At 38.4% G+C, this 17,818-nt stretch overlaps 4 protein-coding genes across 4 annotated transcripts in view; all 4 read right to left on the bottom strand.

Moving 5' to 3' along the window:
* Window positions 1-1,797: 1,797 nt before the first annotated feature.
* LOC134815412 (rRNA N6-adenosine-methyltransferase METTL5-like) lies at window positions 1,798-2,765 on the bottom strand. The gene is made up of 3 exons (XM_063823947.1): window positions 2,567-2,765; window positions 2,247-2,388; window positions 1,798-1,819 (listed from the first exon to the last, which is right to left on the bottom strand). The coding sequence occupies exons 1-3, from the start codon at window positions 2,757-2,759 to the stop codon at window positions 1,798-1,800; spliced, it is 357 nt and encodes a 118-aa protein (XP_063680017.1). The 5' UTR covers window positions 2,760-2,765.
* Window positions 2,766-3,061: 296 nt separating this feature from the next.
* On the bottom strand, window positions 3,062-6,082 carry LOC134815411 (nucleolar protein 6-like). Its single transcript, XM_063823946.1, has one exon. The coding sequence runs from the start codon at window positions 6,080-6,082 to the stop codon at window positions 3,062-3,064; it is 3,021 nt and encodes a 1,006-aa protein (XP_063680016.1).
* Window positions 6,083-8,252: 2,170 nt separating this feature from the next.
* LOC134815187 (probable E3 ubiquitin-protein ligase bre1) overlaps window positions 8,253-17,818 on the bottom strand; it is a 35,579-nt gene continuing 26,013 nt past the window's right edge. The window contains exons 2-9 of the mRNA XM_063823699.1: window positions 11,537-11,590; window positions 11,164-11,419; window positions 10,752-10,867; window positions 10,462-10,633; window positions 9,818-9,956; window positions 9,382-9,496; window positions 8,884-9,087; window positions 8,253-8,769 (exon numbers count right to left, since the gene is read on the bottom strand). Coding sequence (XP_063679769.1) covers window positions 8,611-8,769; window positions 8,884-9,087; window positions 9,382-9,496; window positions 9,818-9,956; window positions 10,462-10,633; window positions 10,752-10,867; window positions 11,164-11,419; window positions 11,537-11,575 — 1,200 coding nt within the window. The 5' untranslated portion in view covers window positions 11,576-11,590 and the 3' untranslated portion in view covers window positions 8,253-8,610. The remainder of the gene's footprint in view (window positions 8,770-8,883; window positions 9,088-9,381; window positions 9,497-9,817; window positions 9,957-10,461; window positions 10,634-10,751; window positions 10,868-11,163; window positions 11,420-11,536; window positions 11,591-17,818) is intronic.
* On the bottom strand, window positions 11,935-12,998 carry LOC134815699 (WD repeat domain-containing protein 83-like). The gene has a single exon (XM_063824278.1). The coding sequence runs from the start codon at window positions 12,992-12,994 to the stop codon at window positions 12,041-12,043; it is 954 nt and encodes a 317-aa protein (XP_063680348.1). The 5' UTR covers window positions 12,995-12,998; the 3' UTR covers window positions 11,935-12,040.

Here is a 17,818-nt window from a genome sequence, read left to right as displayed (position 1 = left end):
ACGTCCCTCTGTAGCAACCTTGATGCCATCGCTCTCTCATTTCACAAGGACTTCAACAGATCTGAACATTTCAAAGGGTAGGAGGGCTGTAATTACACTTTTAACAGAACAAAGATTTGCTTGAGCGTCCTAGCTGAGAGAATTGATGCATTGTATTTCTCTTGAAATGTTATCTGATCTGTATCTTTTAGCGTTAATCCATTTGCGCCTTTGTTTCACAGTTGAGTCCAAGCGGCCAATAATAAACTCCACTACAAAAGTTTCTACTGAAGTATATTTTTCATCAGTCTTATTACTTCGCCCTCTGCCAGGGTATTTTTATAAGGAATCCAAATCGATTATCTTAGCTGCTCCAAGATGTACAAAACCCAAACCAGATTTTAGGCACTTCCGATTCACTCTCACTGAACAGGAAAATGTAACGCTAGATTAACATTCAGGAAAATCAGCCATTTATTATGGGATAGTGAGAGTGAGATAAGCGTGCCACTGAGCCTAAAAGATGTTGTTTCAAGTTTAGTATCAGGTTCGCATGCACCATCCTTGTCCCACCTTTGAACCTGCATTTGTTCGCCCACCACCTCATTACATGAGGACTCTAATGAAACATGCTGTGGTTGAATCACTAACGGCTGTGAGTATACATGCGGAATGGGAAACCTCTTTTGTCCCAGCAACAACACTACTGAGTTGGAGATAGAAAAGTTGATCGGGAAAGCTCTAAAAGTTCACATTCCACAGCTGCAACAGAATTTCATCAGAGAAGAGATTAACAAGAATCCTAAGATGAAATGATCCCACATAGGTCTATCTCCCTCTAAACTGCCCTTGTAGTTGAGAATAACTGTAATATTGCGTGGAGGTTCTCCTTCACCTGTCCCAGAGCATTTCAACTGACGGAATATTTACAGTTGTTTAGTTAATATGGAGCTATCGGTACACTCAATGGAGGTGATGAACGAACTTCTTGGAAGAGTGGTTCCTACCCCCAGGAAGAAGACATCCACCATTTACATCACCAAGTGTATTACACATTGTGCAAAAACTGCAAGGACAGGTCATCAACATAGGTTTGTAAGGCTTGTTTTGTGTTTTTCCTCAGCTCCCTCATAAGGAACAATATCATTGATTTCAGGACCTTTTCATATGAATGTTCAGGCGTTTTGCTTGATTTTAGCAGAATCCGATGAAGAGAAGCAGCCGGACTGTTCGCGTACTCAAACCGATGGACAATGGTCGGAACTGAATTTAGCATCTTGATTATGCTAGTGCTACCTGTAAGCTTAATGTGCACTGTGCGCCATGAAAAGCCACTTGTTTTGGAGCTAATTTTTAAAGCCTAATGTCTTGATGTTGTAATGCAGATGGTATTTTAATATCTCGCTCATTTTTAAAAAAGCAGATGATTGAAGTATGATAGTCTAACTTCCTATTCTTTCGGAACTTCACGAGACTATCTGAATGCACTTCATTTTCTCCAGAGAGTAATATATGGGAAACTATCACTCTCGGAACAAAAATAAATTGAGACACCACTCAAAGCCATTTTCATTTAAAACCGTTAAACTGCTGCAGTTTTACCCGTTTTAAACTGCATGACAAAAATATCATGACAGTGTTTTTATGTCACACAAGCAGATGGATTATCGTCACCAATTTTTAACAATTACAAGTGTAGTAAAATCCAATTTCACTTGAATCAATATAGCAGTTACAGTAGCTAACGCAATGGGAATTTTAAGAATACTAAATACCAATTAAGATAGAATAATAAGGTTGATGAATTAATTCCTCGACTTAAATTTCTGTTGAATGTTTCCTGCATGGATTCAGGTTTAGGTTTGTTAGGTCAATAAATTCTATTATCTCCGAAAAATTGAGTGGACTTTAACCGGAACATAAATGTTCAAAAAAAATGTTTGATCAGGGAACAAACCGTGTCATAAACTCGATAATTCCAATATATTCTAGATAGTATCTAATTTCGTCAGTTCAACGATGTACTCTATTGTCGCTTCTTTGCACTTATTATAACCTTGTTTTTACCGAGGACTATTTTTAGGGGTATTGGTTTTTTTTGTTTCTTTACTTTAATTAGTTTCTTGGTTGATTTTTTGTCATTATCTCTGCTTTTTCGTCTTTTATCTTTTAATGGGGTTGTGTCCTATTACAATAACAACTCTCCAACTTTTTAAAAAGAGACTGCGTTTGTCCGAGTCAAATGATTACCAACAAAAAAGACAAACCTGACAAGGTCGGTGGTAACATCACACTGGATAATATCAATGTTATCTATCTCAAACTCAGTGATATTATCCTGTAAATCCTGGATAGCATCGGAGTCCAGCTCTAATGACGTCACACTTCCTGCTCCCAACATTACACTTCCTGGAAAGAGAGGGTATCATATTCCGTGTAGTTCCCGGGTCGGAAAACTACTAATCAGCCACATTTATACTGATCAGTCATATTACTGATGATCATCACAGATTTATAATGATAACGTGAAGATGAAAACAAGCTGTTTTCAGGCAAGGAATTCAGGAACACTAAATAACTCACCCACCAATACTGAGAATACCGCACCCAGCCCCCATATCTAACACAGCCTTGTCCTCGATATCCCCGAAGCTGGTCTGAGCAGTGTACAGGACACTTGCAGCTAGATGTGGGTCTGTGGGGTACTGTTCCAACTCCAACTTGGGGTGGGAGAACTGGGCAACATCCTGCAGGTAACTCTCTAGTTGCTTCCTTTTCATTGCACCTGTTATATGGTAGAAGGTGTTACAGGTAGTGTTAGGTGTTACAAGCAGTGTTTAGGGGAGTCACGTGATCAGGCAATGTGTCACGTGATCAAGTAACTCTTGTAACTCTCTTGTAAGTAGAGTTTGTCATTTCACATGTACTACTAATTTGTAAATAGAAGCGAGTTAGACGACGTATATAAAACTGATAAAATAATAAGTTAGAAGTTAAAAGAAATTACAGCACTGTCACGATAACAAACACTCTGCTCTTTTAGGGTGTAATTAAATATCCCGCAAAACATATCTACTCATTCTCAAATTTCAAGATCAAGTACTTCAATGTTCTGAACCAAACCCTTCCCCATCAGATCAAAGTCTGACAACATAGCATCCAGATTATTCTTCACCATACCTCCCTCAGTTCTTACTTTTGCCATAGAGCCATTAACAGTGAACTTCACCTCACCGTTCCCAGCTCGCTTCATCACAACACCCACCACACTGGGGGCGTATCTGTTGTACAGGAAGAGACACAGCTGGCCGTATGCGCGGCTCAGCTCCTCCACGTACAGCCGCGCTGGTTCGTACTCCACCACTGGGAAGTGAGAGCTCTTCGCGTGGTGTTGTGAAGGGTTGTCTGTTGGGAACCTCCCTGTTTGGCTGCGTTTCAAGTGGATGATGACGTTGTAGGATGTGGTGTTCGGTTTGAAAACAGAATCTAGGGAGTTGGTATTGGAGAGGGATTTCTCTGCCAGCCGTTTAAGGATGTTGAGAGAGGATTTTGTTGGAGAATCTCGGGTCAGATCAGACAGTTCGTTTTGAGGGCACGCTATACAGGCGTCAGGGTAAGAACTTCGTGTGTTCATGAAGTTCGTGTACAACTCTAAAGTTTCAGATATGAGCTCATGGTTGAAGTTGATGAGAAGCGGGTACAGGTTCCAGTCGAATGAAGAGAGGAAGGAGAGAACTCTAAGGAACCCAGCTGTAGCGGTTTGGGGGGTGGAGTGAGCTGTAGCACTGAGGAATATGTGGGCCACTATTAGTTCACAGAATATGTCAGGAATGTAGTTTGAGAGGCAGTGAATTGAGACCCAGTGTTTTAGGAATCTAACTGTTAGAGGGTAGGCAGAGTGCTGGAGACTCAAACTACTGAGGTGAGATGACACATAAGGTAGGATGACTGTTTGCACTTTCAGCTCTGCACCAGAACAAGGCACCCAGAAGGAAATGTTGCCCGCTCTTAGTTTCTCTTCTTTCGGGACATGAAATCTCAACCTGAACACAAACCCGTTCCGGGCAATGTCGAGGAAGTTAATGTTTACTTTAGCAGTTATATGCATGCTTTCTAGCTCCTCTTTGAGGGCCAGGTAAAAGGCAGCCTTCAATCGGAGGATTCCCTGGACATCCTCTGGCCACTTGCCACTCAACTCAAAGTGGCACACCATCTCGTGAGCTTGTACGAAAGGGGGAACTGCTTCACTTGTATTGAGAGCAGCTTGCTTCTTTGAGCGGCTTACTTGATACTCGGCTTGAGGGAACAGATCAGTGTTTCTGAGCACTGGAGATACGGCTAACACTGAGTTTATAGTAAGTGGTATCTTGGAGCACTTTCTCAAGATCTTACTCAGCTCGGAGAAAGTTTTGATGATTTTCTGTGCCTGCTCCTCACCATCTCCCTCGTAGTAGGTTCTGCCCACTATTTCCTGGCTCTCCAACTTGAGCTCTTGTACCTTGTCCGGTGCGATCCCGGCGTGACGTCCCAACACATGCTCTGTGATTTGGGTGAGAATACTGCGACGTGCCTGCGCAGTTTTACCGTCCCACACTACTGCTTGAACAATGGAACCATCCTGGAACCTCCTTATAGCACTCTTTTCCCCCCAAAACTCTTTGAACGTTTTAGATTGGACGGTATCTGCTGAGGGGCCTCTGTCGACGAGTCTTGTCCAGTTATCTTTGTCGATGGTGAGAGCAATCATTACGGAGCTAGGGAGACCTGGAGGAGATTTCCTTGACCAGGGTTCACTTAAAATGTACTCTATCTTGATTTCCTTCACTCTGTCTCCATAAGATTTCAGGAGGATGAACCTGACATGGTCTATAAAACCTCGGAATTGCACCCCACAATATTGTAAAGAACTTTCTGGTAGAGGTGCTTCTGGGATCTCGACTTTGTAAACAACATCGTAGATATCATAAAGAGAGGAAACTCTCTCAGTCATGACAGATACGAGAGTATTGTACTCCCTCGACTCCAACATTTCCAACATCACCCCGCTGTGTCGAGATAACTCCTTCAAGGCTACCAGGTCTGTGTTGTAGCACACGTTAGCAAGAGTATCTATATATAAGCCTGGGTAACCCATGGTCTTTGTGCTGTCTCCAACAATGATCCCTGTAGAGAATGCGGGAACGAGGATGGTTGATAAAAAGGACCAAACTTGTCTGCAGATTGTTAGGACGTCCATTTCTGTAGCAATAGATCCTGACTCGTATAGATGTAGGAACAATGTTGTTAATATATGTCCGGACATTTTGACACCTTTTCTTGCACGCCAGAACTTGAGAATGGTCAATGCCTGTTTGAAGTTTTCTGAATCTTCAATGACTGACATAAAACTTACGTATTGAGGGGAATGAATGTCAGTGAGAATGGAGTTGTTGTAATACGGAGTGCTGATCTCTGAACATTCCTCTTCACCATCGTACACTTTATCAGGTCTGACGGCATTTCTGTCAAAATTAAGTAAAGATAACTTGAAGGTGCAGCCAGAAGGTATGAGATTGAACGAATCACCTGTTTTACATTGAACGTGAAGGACTGGTTTGAGCACGTCCCTTTCAAAATATTTGAACCTTATATTTGACACAAAATCGCAACTCCGGAGTTTTGGGATCAAGTGCATCAGGAACAAAGTTCTTTTGACGATATATCTTCCGTTCAAATAATCTTTTGGTTCGCAAAATTTTTCTGAGAGCAGAAGCAGTAAGTCGGATGATTTTGATGCTTTCAAATGAGTCGATGTCCTAACTCCACCAACATCAACTACTTCTTTTGCTGGGAAGAATTTAAATGTACCATTTGGAATAGTGAGATCTGATGGTAGGGGCCAGACAGATTTCTTATTTTTCAAGGCGATGACGGCTTCTTCGATTGTCTTCTTCTTGGTTGGTTTTAAGTTCAACAACAAGTCTTTGATCTGGTTAGAGACTGGGTTTGTGGACTGCTTCAATCCAGAATACAGTTCTTCAAGTTGACTCCTGATGAAATTGTCAGTGGTGTAGCCGAGAAGAACATTCTCGTCAACCTTCTGTTTTTTCTTCTTTGGTTGCATCCTGCTGAGGTATTATTATAATAACTTTTAAGATTTATTTTGTTTCATTCAAACAAGTTATATAATAAATGTAAAATCAAATGAGTATAGTAGATCAACTGCAGACACGAGTCAGATGATAGCGCGGTGTGCGCGCGGTTAAGACGCGCATTAGAAGTGTGAGTTACTACATACTACTAAGCATATTGGTGTTCGGCAACAGCGCCCGCCGTAACCGATAATCGAATGTAGCGTCTTTCAAGTCGTGTATTGAGGCTTGACTGGCAAGTCCAGGACACACGGACTTAGTGCAGCTCTATTTAAAACACGCCCCTTTTATTAAGTTGCCGGGAATTTGCTACTATCCCTGAACCCTGCAAGTAACGATGGCAGGTCCACAACGCCAAAAGGAGTCAAATTATAGCTGATAGCAGTAACATACAATAAGATAATATAAAGAAAATCATTTACACAAATAAAAAATCAAACAAATTATCTGTCATTGACTAACTAAGGCAAATTTTGGTTCCCAATTTCAACATACTGTCAGGCAAGACGGACTATTAACAACTTTCTCGACAAAAATATTTAACGAAATATATCAATTAATTAAGAAAAGATCTAATACTTCTCAAGATTCAAAATTGAATACATCAGAACCATGCAAGCCGATTAACAAACTTCGTCATGATATGAAAAAAAACTGAACTTCAAAGAGTAACATAAATTCTAGAAACAGCTACTAGTGTATACACGATTGTCTGTCCCACACCCCACAGAAAAGCGTCTAAAGATGACATTGTAAATTGCGCTGATTTATAAACAAATACTATAACTGCACCTGAAACGAAGTGGGGTTATAATCGGTGGTAGCAGGAAATCTTTAAATTGTAAAGCAAATTACTCATTGGCTAAAGATAGAAGGGCGTAAAAACATTAAAAAACAGGATTAAAAAACAGGATTATAAAACAAAGTAAGCCTTACTTGTAATAGTTCCCGCAAAGAGAGGGGTAAAGAATCCAGCTATGATGAAGGAAGGAAGAGCGTAGACAGCGATGGGATGACCTCCCAAACTGTACCAAGCAAGTAGTCCCGACACGAAGTGAATAACTAGACTCGACACCAAACACCACACAAATATCTCTCTCCACATATCTGCGGGATATAGTTTCACTTTCATTTTCATATTCAAAAAGTATTTTCATTTGAAGTCATCTGAATATAAATGCCTCAGGCTGATTATTTACTGCTTGATAATGATAAGAATAACGCTGCTTCACTTTAACACAATATAGAAATTGATAAATAAATTGTATCAAACGCAAAGAAAGTTCAGCAATATCATGAGGCAATGCAGACTAAAAGTTGACAGTAATTGATTGTAAACCGTAAGATTAATTACAGTAATTGATTGTAAACCGTAAGACTAATTACAGTAATTGATTGTAAACCGTAAGTAGTGTCGAATGTTTCCCCGCCGCCAGTTAACCGAATGTTGATGTCTGTCCAACCCATTCTCACAGTTTCTTAAACTTTATAAGATTTCGATCGAACTTTATCAGTGTTGTAAATGAAGAAAGAGATAAGGTTGTATTACATCACTGTGCCTACTAGAATTAAAAGTAATCAGAAATAATGATGGGGTTATTTTCATTGTTGTGATAATATCTTATTACACTACTTAATAATTGCTAGGTTAACACTGTAATCCAGCTGCAGACCTCTTACATTTCATAACCAATCCCTCCTAATAGCATTTTACACTATTCGTCGTTGTAGCCATCCACGGTCCACCACCTTAAGGCTATATCAATCACTAAATTCACTGTTTAGGTTGCAAGTTATGTCAATCCTAGGTATTGTGACAAAGGCTTCACTCCAGAAAATCTAAAATGCGCAATGATGTGTATCAAGAAGAGATAAGAAACACAAGATCACACCAAAGTTGCACGTGCACAACACGTGGTAACACGTGGTAACACGTGCACAACACGTGATAACACACTAACTCATCACCATACCGCGTGCCATTAACACAGTAGTTGTCAAACTGAAGGCAAAAGAGCAACAACACTCACCCTTCTCATAACTATTAGAACAATTCAATGTTCCGTTCATTTTGCAGTCCGACGGAGGTACGGTATTCATGACAGTGCTACATTGCAGGGATCAATGATTTCAGCTGATATTGAATGAAACAAATAAGAAGGTTAATTATATATGTTATTACATAGAAAACATATTTTAATGATTTCATTTTAAAATACACTATCAATTGATAGGGTAAAAATAATAAAAATTATGATAAGAATTATACATTTATTTTAACAAATAACTTGATTAATAATGTATAAAACTCAGCATTCTCTTCTTGCTTATCAAATTAAACATATTTTCAACCGATTAATATACGGCAATGTCCACAAAATGAGTGAGTATTACAAATTGCTTGTTCCAGTTCTCAGTATTAGTCCAGTGTTGGTCCAGTATTGGTCCAGTTCTCAGTACTGGTCCAGTATTGGTCCAGTTCTCAGTATTGGTCCAGTTCTCAGTACTGGTCTAGTTGTCTGATGATTTGCTCTGTGGACCAGCGGAGTTGTTTGAGGTGCTGGTTGTACTGACGCGGTGTAATCTGACTTCTAGTTGAATCTATGTGTTCTATAAGTTTGGTAAGTTCTCTGAACACTGTCTCACTGTTACTCGCAATCTGGAGAGTTAAAGGTTTGTTAGAATACTCCAGTAATTGTGAGTCATATTAATGTCTAATTAATACTAATTGAGATAAGCGGTAGTGTGAGCGGCCCTCCCCTATACTACTCACAACTTGGTCAGCCAGGTCCAGCGCCAGGACAGTCTCCACCAGATAACTACTCTTAATCTCCAGGTCTTGTTGTAAGTTGTAGGGGAGCTGGTTAAGTAATGCTAGTAAGATGGGTTGTTCTGGGAGTACATCACCGAACACATCGTCTACAGACATCTTATTACAGGTAGACATTAACAACTCCAGATCCATCGCTACTAACGCCTGAAATGGTAGACATTAACAACTCCAGATCCATCGCTACTAACGCCTGAAATGGTAGACATTAACAACTCCAGATCCATAGCTACTAGCGCCTGAAATGGAGACGTAAATTATGTCAGGCTACATCAATACTCTGTACTCATTACTGACCATTACTGATCATGTAAAATCTGCCTTTGATGAATATGAGATTGTTCTTTATATGATATTGTTCTATTTATAGACATGATATTGTTCTATGTATAGAACTGTACAAGCAGACTACTTAACACTAGGGACACTAGCTGTACTCACATTGTTGAGGGCTTGTTGAAAGTCTTGTCTGCCCAGACATTCCGCGACTATCTGTTCGTGTGAAGGAGCCACTTCTCTAACTTCCACTGTCAGTTGTCCTATATCCTGCGTTATCCTGACCAATACACATAACTTTTACATGTCTACTGTACAAGTGTAGCTACAACTAAAATAGGAGTGTGAAATATCAATTGTACCTCACAGTTACTGAGATACCCTGACCTGGGAATATAAGCTCTCAGCCGACTAATTCGAAATTAATCAGTTTACCAAAAACTTGAGTTTCAATTGTTATTAAAATTGTACTGTATCAACTTCTGACAAAAAGTTTCAAATTAAATCCTACTTGATCAGATATCTACTTAGTTTCGAATAAGGTGGTAAAATTAGGTGGTAAAATAAGGTAAAAAGTTGTGAACAATACAAGCAGACAGACCTCTGGAGAGTTTGATCAATCTTTCTTTCCACTGTAGAACCGTTCTGAGCGTTCTGTGTCAGCTGATCCAATCTTCGCTGAATATTGTTCATTCTCTCACTTATTGCGGGGGACACCTTGTGTGTGTCTTTTAGCGCCCCTACGGAAATAATTGTTAATCATTTTACGGTTCCGAATTAGTTCTTAAATTTAATTTTGATTTTGAGGATATTGCACACAATCAAGTTATCAAAGTTGGAGTTACTTCCCCGTCATGGAGATCATAATTAACATTCAAGATTCCTTATCTCAGAGGTCCCTTGCAGTCATGTTAAACTTATTGCATTCACAAATATGATCTCTATAATTCCAATTTCAATACCAGCCACGTGTTATACATTGTCCAACTAATCTGGTGTATTTACCTGTGTTGTACTGACTGACCCAGTATTTACCTGTGTTGTACTGACTGACCCAGTATTTACCTGTGTTGTACTGACTGACCCAGTATTTACCTGTGTTGTACTGACTGACCCAGTATTTACCTGTGTTGTACTGACTGACCCAGTATTTACCTGTGTTGTACTGACTGACCCAGTATTTACCTGTGTTGTACTGACTGACCCAGTATTTACCTGTGTTGTACTGACTGACCCAGTATTTACCTGTGTTGTACTGACTGACCCACTCTTTCATAGCACCCTCCATTTTGTGACAGTGTGTTTTGTACATCTTCTCCATTTCCGGGAGGAGCTGTCTCTTGAGACACTCTCTGTAAGTCTTTACTAGCTCTTCACACGCGTACTGCTCCACCGGCAGGGAATTGTTCAGAGATGTCTGAATAGTAACTTTTAAAGCGGATAATATTCATCATAGTCAGAATTATGAATAGTGATAAGAGGTAATGTTGTTATAATGGAAAGTAGAATATAATGGGTAGAGTAAGGAATCCAACCTTGTTCTGGAAACTTTTCAGAAGTTCACTCTCGTAACACTCTTTCAACACAGACGCACCCGCCTCAAAATTCTTCTTTAGAGCTTTCTTTGAATCATTCTGTCTCTTCTGTATATCTGATAATAAAAAATTATATTATTAAGGATTCCGGATCGTCCACATATTACTTAAGTGCCTCAGGGGAAAGGGTTTGGAAAAGCTTTCAATCGCTTAAATAAGGGGGGATCAAATTTTATCTTCTTCCAGCAAGTAACTTCTTCATTATTCGATTCCAACAATTACACTACAAAATATTTAAAACAATAGTACTAGAAGTACTCCAATTTGATAATGTTAGATTAAATATCTAAATTATGTTACGTAATATAATACATTGTAACAATTTGTTAAAAAAACTTTCATCAACCGTTACCTTTCATATTTTTCTTTAACGTCTTAGTACAGTCGCTCTTGACATCCTCTATTTTCGATTTTAAACGGGAATTTTTACAAGCACTGTCAAATTTAGCAATCAGATCTTCTTTTTCTCTTATAGCGTAACCCCGTGAACTGCTGCTGATGATATCATTGATTGCATTCTCCCGATCTCGGTTATTGTTGAAACTTGATATAGTTTTCACTAAATTTTGAAGGCTTTGTAAATCAGTCTTTTTAGTGAGAACATAACCCTGAAATAGACGAAATAATAGAACAGCATTTAAATAAGGTCATAACTCATATCCAAGAAACCTGCCACAGTCCCACAAGGCACGACCAATTGCAGATTATTAATAATTAGAAATTACCTCAGGGACAGAAACAGAAACTCTACCACTTCCTGACATTGACACTACTCTCCTGCATTGCAATAGATTAGTAACAATTCAATACTCTAAAAATAGGAAAGCTTGTATCATAAATATCTGGGTCGTTGCCTTCCTAAAACCAACATCAAATAAACCTATTATCAATGGTAACCTTCCTGACATGTGAATTGTACAAGATTCATGTTATGGAAAACCTATGAAAGTATAAAAATCATAAATTTCAAGTTATGCCTATTTTTCAAGGCTTATAATAAAATCATTTTTTAAAGTGCTAATTTGCTCAAAAAACGATTGACCATGTGCATTTGAAATCCAAATGTGAAAATAGAATATTAAATATTTTAATAGTTATATCAATGATAACTTCAAACCAAATATCATAAATTGGATTGTTCAACCAAAAATTAAAAATTCAAGTATAGTAGTATTCATTTTAAAGAACACTGCACTGTCATTCAGCCTGACAGCAGATCAAAATAATATTCACCGAGGAGGCAATGCCCACATTGACATACTTTTTTCTCCCTCATGTTTCTCTGGGTTTTTCTCCCCCTTAGTTATCCACAAATTAATTTGTCCAGATATATCACCAGTAAGAAGTTGGTACCTAGAAGGATGCACTGACAGAGTTTGAGATAGTGCAGGAAGCTCTAATGTCTGCTTCACTTCTCCTCCGATTAAGTCCCAGATAAAAACTTTAGATTTTTCACAGACACTGAGTATAGCACTGTCATCATACCATGAAACAGCTTGGAGTTGCAGTTTGGTGTGAACATGTCCAGTGTAATCATTCAACAGTTGACCACTTGTTTTATCAATTAATCTGACAGTATTGTCAGTTGAATTTACTATGACTGATTGGTTATCATTGGAAAAACAAACATTTGTTATTGATTCACCTACAAAATCCTCATGAAGTTTTCCCATTCGAATATCATATATTCTTATACGGCCATCAACTGAGCCAACTGTTATTTCGTCATCTGTGATATCAATACTTGTGATAGAATCTTTTGCATCATCTAATATTTGAACAGCTTCATAAGATCTTGATTTAAGGTCCATGATCCTAACTGTGGAATCATTTCCACCAGATAACAGCATGTTTGATGATTTGTTAAACTTGACACAATTCACAACTGAGTCATGCCCTCGGAACCTTCTTAGTATAGTACCACTGGCCACATCCCAATAGAAAGCGCACCTATCTGCGCTGGCTGAACCAAGATTACAGTTATCATGGGAAGAAACGACATCACGAACACTTTGTCCATGGCCATTGTACACCTTCAACTTGACCCCATCTAGGGGATTCCATAAAATGATAGTCTTGTCATCTCCAGCAGACGAGCAATATTCACCATTTGAATTGTAGTTAACCTGATTTACTGGACCTTGGTGGCCTTTTAATGTCGCTGCAGGCTTGTTCTTTAACATCCCTAAAAAACAATGATTAATTAATCAACGGCTAGAGCTCGAATTATTCGAAACCAAAGATAAAGGTATTTAATCAAATATTTTCTTGTCCCAGGGAGCCACCACACATTTAATACACAATTTACATCATGAATTACATCATGAACTCTGAAAGTTGGGGGGGGGGGGGGTGTAACCCAAAAAAACCAAAAAAAACCCAATCCCAGTATTACCTTTTTCAGGGTAGGAGTTGGGTTTTTTTGGTTTTTTTACAAATTTTTCATTTGAAGGAAATAAAATCATGTAAGCACCTAGTAAAACAATTATCAGTACAACATCACTGTTTTGGTTCATCACTACAACATCACAATAGATATAATCGCTTAAATATCACCCAAAAGCAGTATTTTATTCACTGATGTGCTCAGAAGAAGTTGGCCATCCAGATATGATATCAGCCATATGTAATGCTCACTTCGATGGCCATGGCAAATTGAGTTAGTAGGGACGCAACTCACTGATGACCCCAACCCTGACCGCAACCGGTACGAGAGGAATAAAGCCTTTCTTCTCACCTTCACGATCTCTGTTTCCGTTTTCATGATCATCCGCTTAACGAGAAACCATGCTCTATTTCCAACTGAAAGAATCTTGCAGTTACCATCAGCTGCATGATCACATGTGATATTAAGTGATATCTTCGATTGTTTATGGCCCTGGAGTTGCTCAAATCTTGACTGGGATGGCATTCGACCTCGCCCTCCATTGAGGCAAACCTCAACAGCCGTATCATGATGCAGAGCATCACCATGTACACAGTTACTATTTTCGCCCATTCCTCTGATGAGTCAGTATCCTCCACTTCCTCTTCTTCATCATCTGTTTCCGCTTCATCACCCCTATCAAGATTCTAAAAAAAGTGCGATGAGATTGGATTTTGACACTAGAAGTGCGATTTTCACGAAATGTACTCCCAACCCCCCCCCCCCCCCCCCCCCCTCCAGCCTGCAAGATTTCTTGCCCCACAAATTATTTTCTATTTAAAAAGATTTCGCGAGTCCCTTTGTAAGCGAAAAGTATGTCACTGTTATTGGATCCATAAATAACGAAAAATTTACGTGCGTATTTTCATGAATTATATAATGTTACATATTGTAATTTTGGTAAGCCTCACGTAGCACGATGGTTGAGGGCGCGCTCGTCAAGCAGTTGACTCGGGTTCGAGTCTCGTCAGCGGTCATTCTTTTGGCAATTATTAATTATTTTACTAAAATTATCATCAGAGCACCTTGTAATATACGTTATCCGATAGATTATACTGTTCGTACTTCATCTAGAGAACTAAGAGACTGAGAAGACCGGCATTTAAGGATTTGTCCGGGGAAGGCCTCGTTCACACTGGAACATGTCAAATTATTGTAAACGGAGTTATCTGGTAATGTTTGTTTTGTTTATGGCTAGAATTTAGAATGGAATCAATGTGATGAGGATCCAGAGTTAATTACCTGCTAGGATTAATAAGTCAGTTCTCCAGTTGAAGAGACCCTTTCTCAAACTTTTAATGAAGAAATATTCACTATGCCTATGGCAGTATCAAGTATATTCTGAGAAAGAATATAGCCAGGAATAGTACCTCCTTTAATGGTAACCATGGTAACTATAGTAACCACTGTGAATCTTGATCTTATAACAACTAGTATCCTTTAAGACTTAGACAGTACAGTGAATAAACACGCTGAAAAGCGATGAAAATGCAAGCGCGCGACCGAATATGTAGTGCTGAAAGAGGGTGCCGAAATCTCGCGGAGAATCTCACGATATTGTGAGCCTAGCTATGAGATTTAAACGAAACTCGCAAAAATCTGGCAAAAATCTCGCGCGCGTTACGTCGAAGTTTTCACGCTATAAACAAGTGATAAAATACACGTTAAGAGTATAAAATACATGTTAAGTTCCTAATTCCCTCAACTTTTAAGTTAAACTTTTTCTGTTTCCTCATTTATTTACAAATTTTGTGCGATGAGTCCGGCTCGCAATCTCGCATAAATCTTGAGCTGGGCTTCATCACTCTCTGCTCCGTCTAAATCTATCTTCTCCTACATTTTTTGAGCAATCACCCTGAAAACAATCACCCTACATGTCACGATATATTATTACTGGGCCGCGCTCAGCCTGTCATTCCGCCAAATCTTTATTCGTTAATGAACATAATAGCCTGGGGTCCTCAGGTAAGATATATTATTAATTATCAGAGAATTTTCGAAGCAAAATAATTATTGCATATTCAATATTGTATAAAAAGTCGAAAGTTGATGATAGACTTTTCTCAAGCCATGCACCGGTTGTAATGAACTCTTGATCTTCTGCTGATGTTGAGATGCATTACTGATACCAACTGTTTCAAGCGAATTCCTGTCCTTTGATCGGCTGAATTGTGTCACATGCAGCTTGGACAATTGTAGCGCGATGTGTTACTGGACCGCGCCGCGCATCCAATAACAAATAATGCTTTGTAGGTTTACAATCTACCAGGACGCGCGCCGAGTATGGAACAGATATTTAACGAGTATCACCCGTTCATAATTTCATTGTTGCTCTAACCAGAGCCCTCTCGCTTGCAGTAGCGCGCGACCGCCGGAGGCGGCAAAATATCCTACTTGTGAAACAAGCGCGGCAAAGTATCCTACTTGTGAAACAAGCGCGTCACGCAGTACGCGTAGGCACATGGCTATGTGAAATTTCATTGGTCACCTTCATAACGCGCATGTTTAATTGTCACAACACAGGTGTTTAAACACAATTTGTCTACCGCGCGCGTGCAATAAACTCAATTTAAGCTCTGATTTGTGACCGAAATGGGCAATAATATGTTTCATGCAACGTGCATGTTAATTAGCTAATTGAATTTCCGGCACACCATACCAGGTTGCATATTATTTATAGTTATATCATATATACTCGACTACTCGAGTGTCACATATTTTATGTCAATTAATTATATTAATTATGTCACAAAAATGTTATCTGGTCCGGTTCTTGTACCATGCATACTTGATTGACGCGATGTCAATCCTTCGCATCTCGCCGATCGACGCGATCTGCTTAAGATCTGTGGTTGCGAGAAGCATTATTGGATGAGCGCGCGACCCAGTAGTGCATCGCGCTACAAGTACCATACCAGCATGTTTGAAAAATTAAAACACAATTTTATGACAATGAGCTGTTTTATAAATAAAATTAACAAAATGTAAAGATATTTTTGATTGCATATGCCCCACAGTTGTTAACGGGTGATACTCGTTAAATATCTGTTCCATATATTGGACAGGACCGTCGACGAGTCCAACTCAGCGCGCGTCCTGGTAGGTTGTAAACCTACAATACAGTTGATGAAATAAATACAAAATAAAGGCCAAACAAAGCCATTAACAAAATATCGCTGATCGCCTTAAAAGTGATGAAATGACTGCAGTTTTTAAATAAAACTCAAAAAGTCTTTAAATACAATTAACAATATTGGAAGCAATTAACTGACCAATACCATTAATCATTATATTTTGATACCTCAGATCCTGTAATTATACGATTTTTCTCAAACCTATCACAATGCTAGCAAGCATGACCGTTGCTCTTATATTCACAATATTATTTACCCCCTATACTATTATACCCCCTTTATTATTTTTCAGGCATTAAGACTCATCGAAAGTAGTTTAGCAGGTATATTTAAGTTCAAAATATTCTAATTCAATGTTAAAGATGACAGGAATAAAAAATAGTTATGTGGAGGTTTTTAAGAAATTTGTGCAAAATACGCGCCAGTATGTTAATGTTATACGAAATTCGGTAAAAAACCCGAAATCACCATATAATATTCAGGTGCTTTAAAAACCGTGTTAAAATTGAGTTAGAGATCTGAAACTTTGACCAAATTGTAGCCTTATTTTTCTCTATTGATGTATAGTCAAGACGTGAGTGTTAGGGCTCTCATTGACAAATTTATGTTTAATCCTGTTTAATCCTGTTTAATCATTATATCAAAAAATAATTTAACGTCATCATCACCACTTGATCAAATTGAGTGTTTTTAAAACTTGATTTTTTACAAAATAAAAACTTTTCAAATCGATTTTATACCATTAAGGGGCAATTTTAATCAAAATCTGACGACATTTTTAGATTAGATAATTGTTCAAGCATTCTAAAAAAAGTAAGTGCTTTTTTTAAGAATAATTTTATAAAAACACAAAAGTTGTGAATTAGTATTCTTTAGTGTTGGGCCATCCCTTGAGTTGTGGAGCTCAATTTTGCTTCCTAAAGGTCTAAATTGTGTTATACTTATAGGCTAGTTTTAAAGTTGAAAATCGAAAAGTTGCACACGTGGGGACACGCCCAAATTGATTTAAAATTGCTAAAATCACTGAAAATTGTTATTTTCACGATTTTTATCAACTTTGGAGTCCCGTTGTGATCCAAGTTCTTTTTGAAATCCTCTGAAACTTTGCATGCTTATCAAACTATACATAAAATACCACTATGCAAAAATTTCGGTGATTCAATATTTTATGCGCACGCAACCAGCAACGTCCGCTCAAAGTTTGCACGTGCGAAAGGTGAGAATTTTGTTCATTCGTGATTTCGAATAAATTCTGCTTTCCCACGATATTTAAATGGCATTATATATGAATTTAATGCCAACTTGAATGAGTAAAAAGTGCCATATTCAGTCAGTTATCGACAGATATGCCTACCTAAACACAAGGAAATGTTTTCAAAGGTAAAATTTCGAAATCGTTGAAATTACCTCCTTATTAATATTAATATTAATGAAGTTACGAGTTTACA

The sequence above is a fragment of the Bolinopsis microptera genome, chromosome 5 (assembly GCF_026151205.1).
Source record: "Bolinopsis microptera isolate Bmic1 chromosome 5, MBARI_Bmic_1.0, whole genome shotgun sequence".
Lineage (NCBI taxonomy): Eukaryota > Metazoa > Ctenophora > Tentaculata > Lobata > Bolinopsidae > Bolinopsis > Bolinopsis microptera.
Note: the sequence above shows the minus strand (reverse complement) of the source record. Positions and strands in the feature narration are given on the sequence as shown.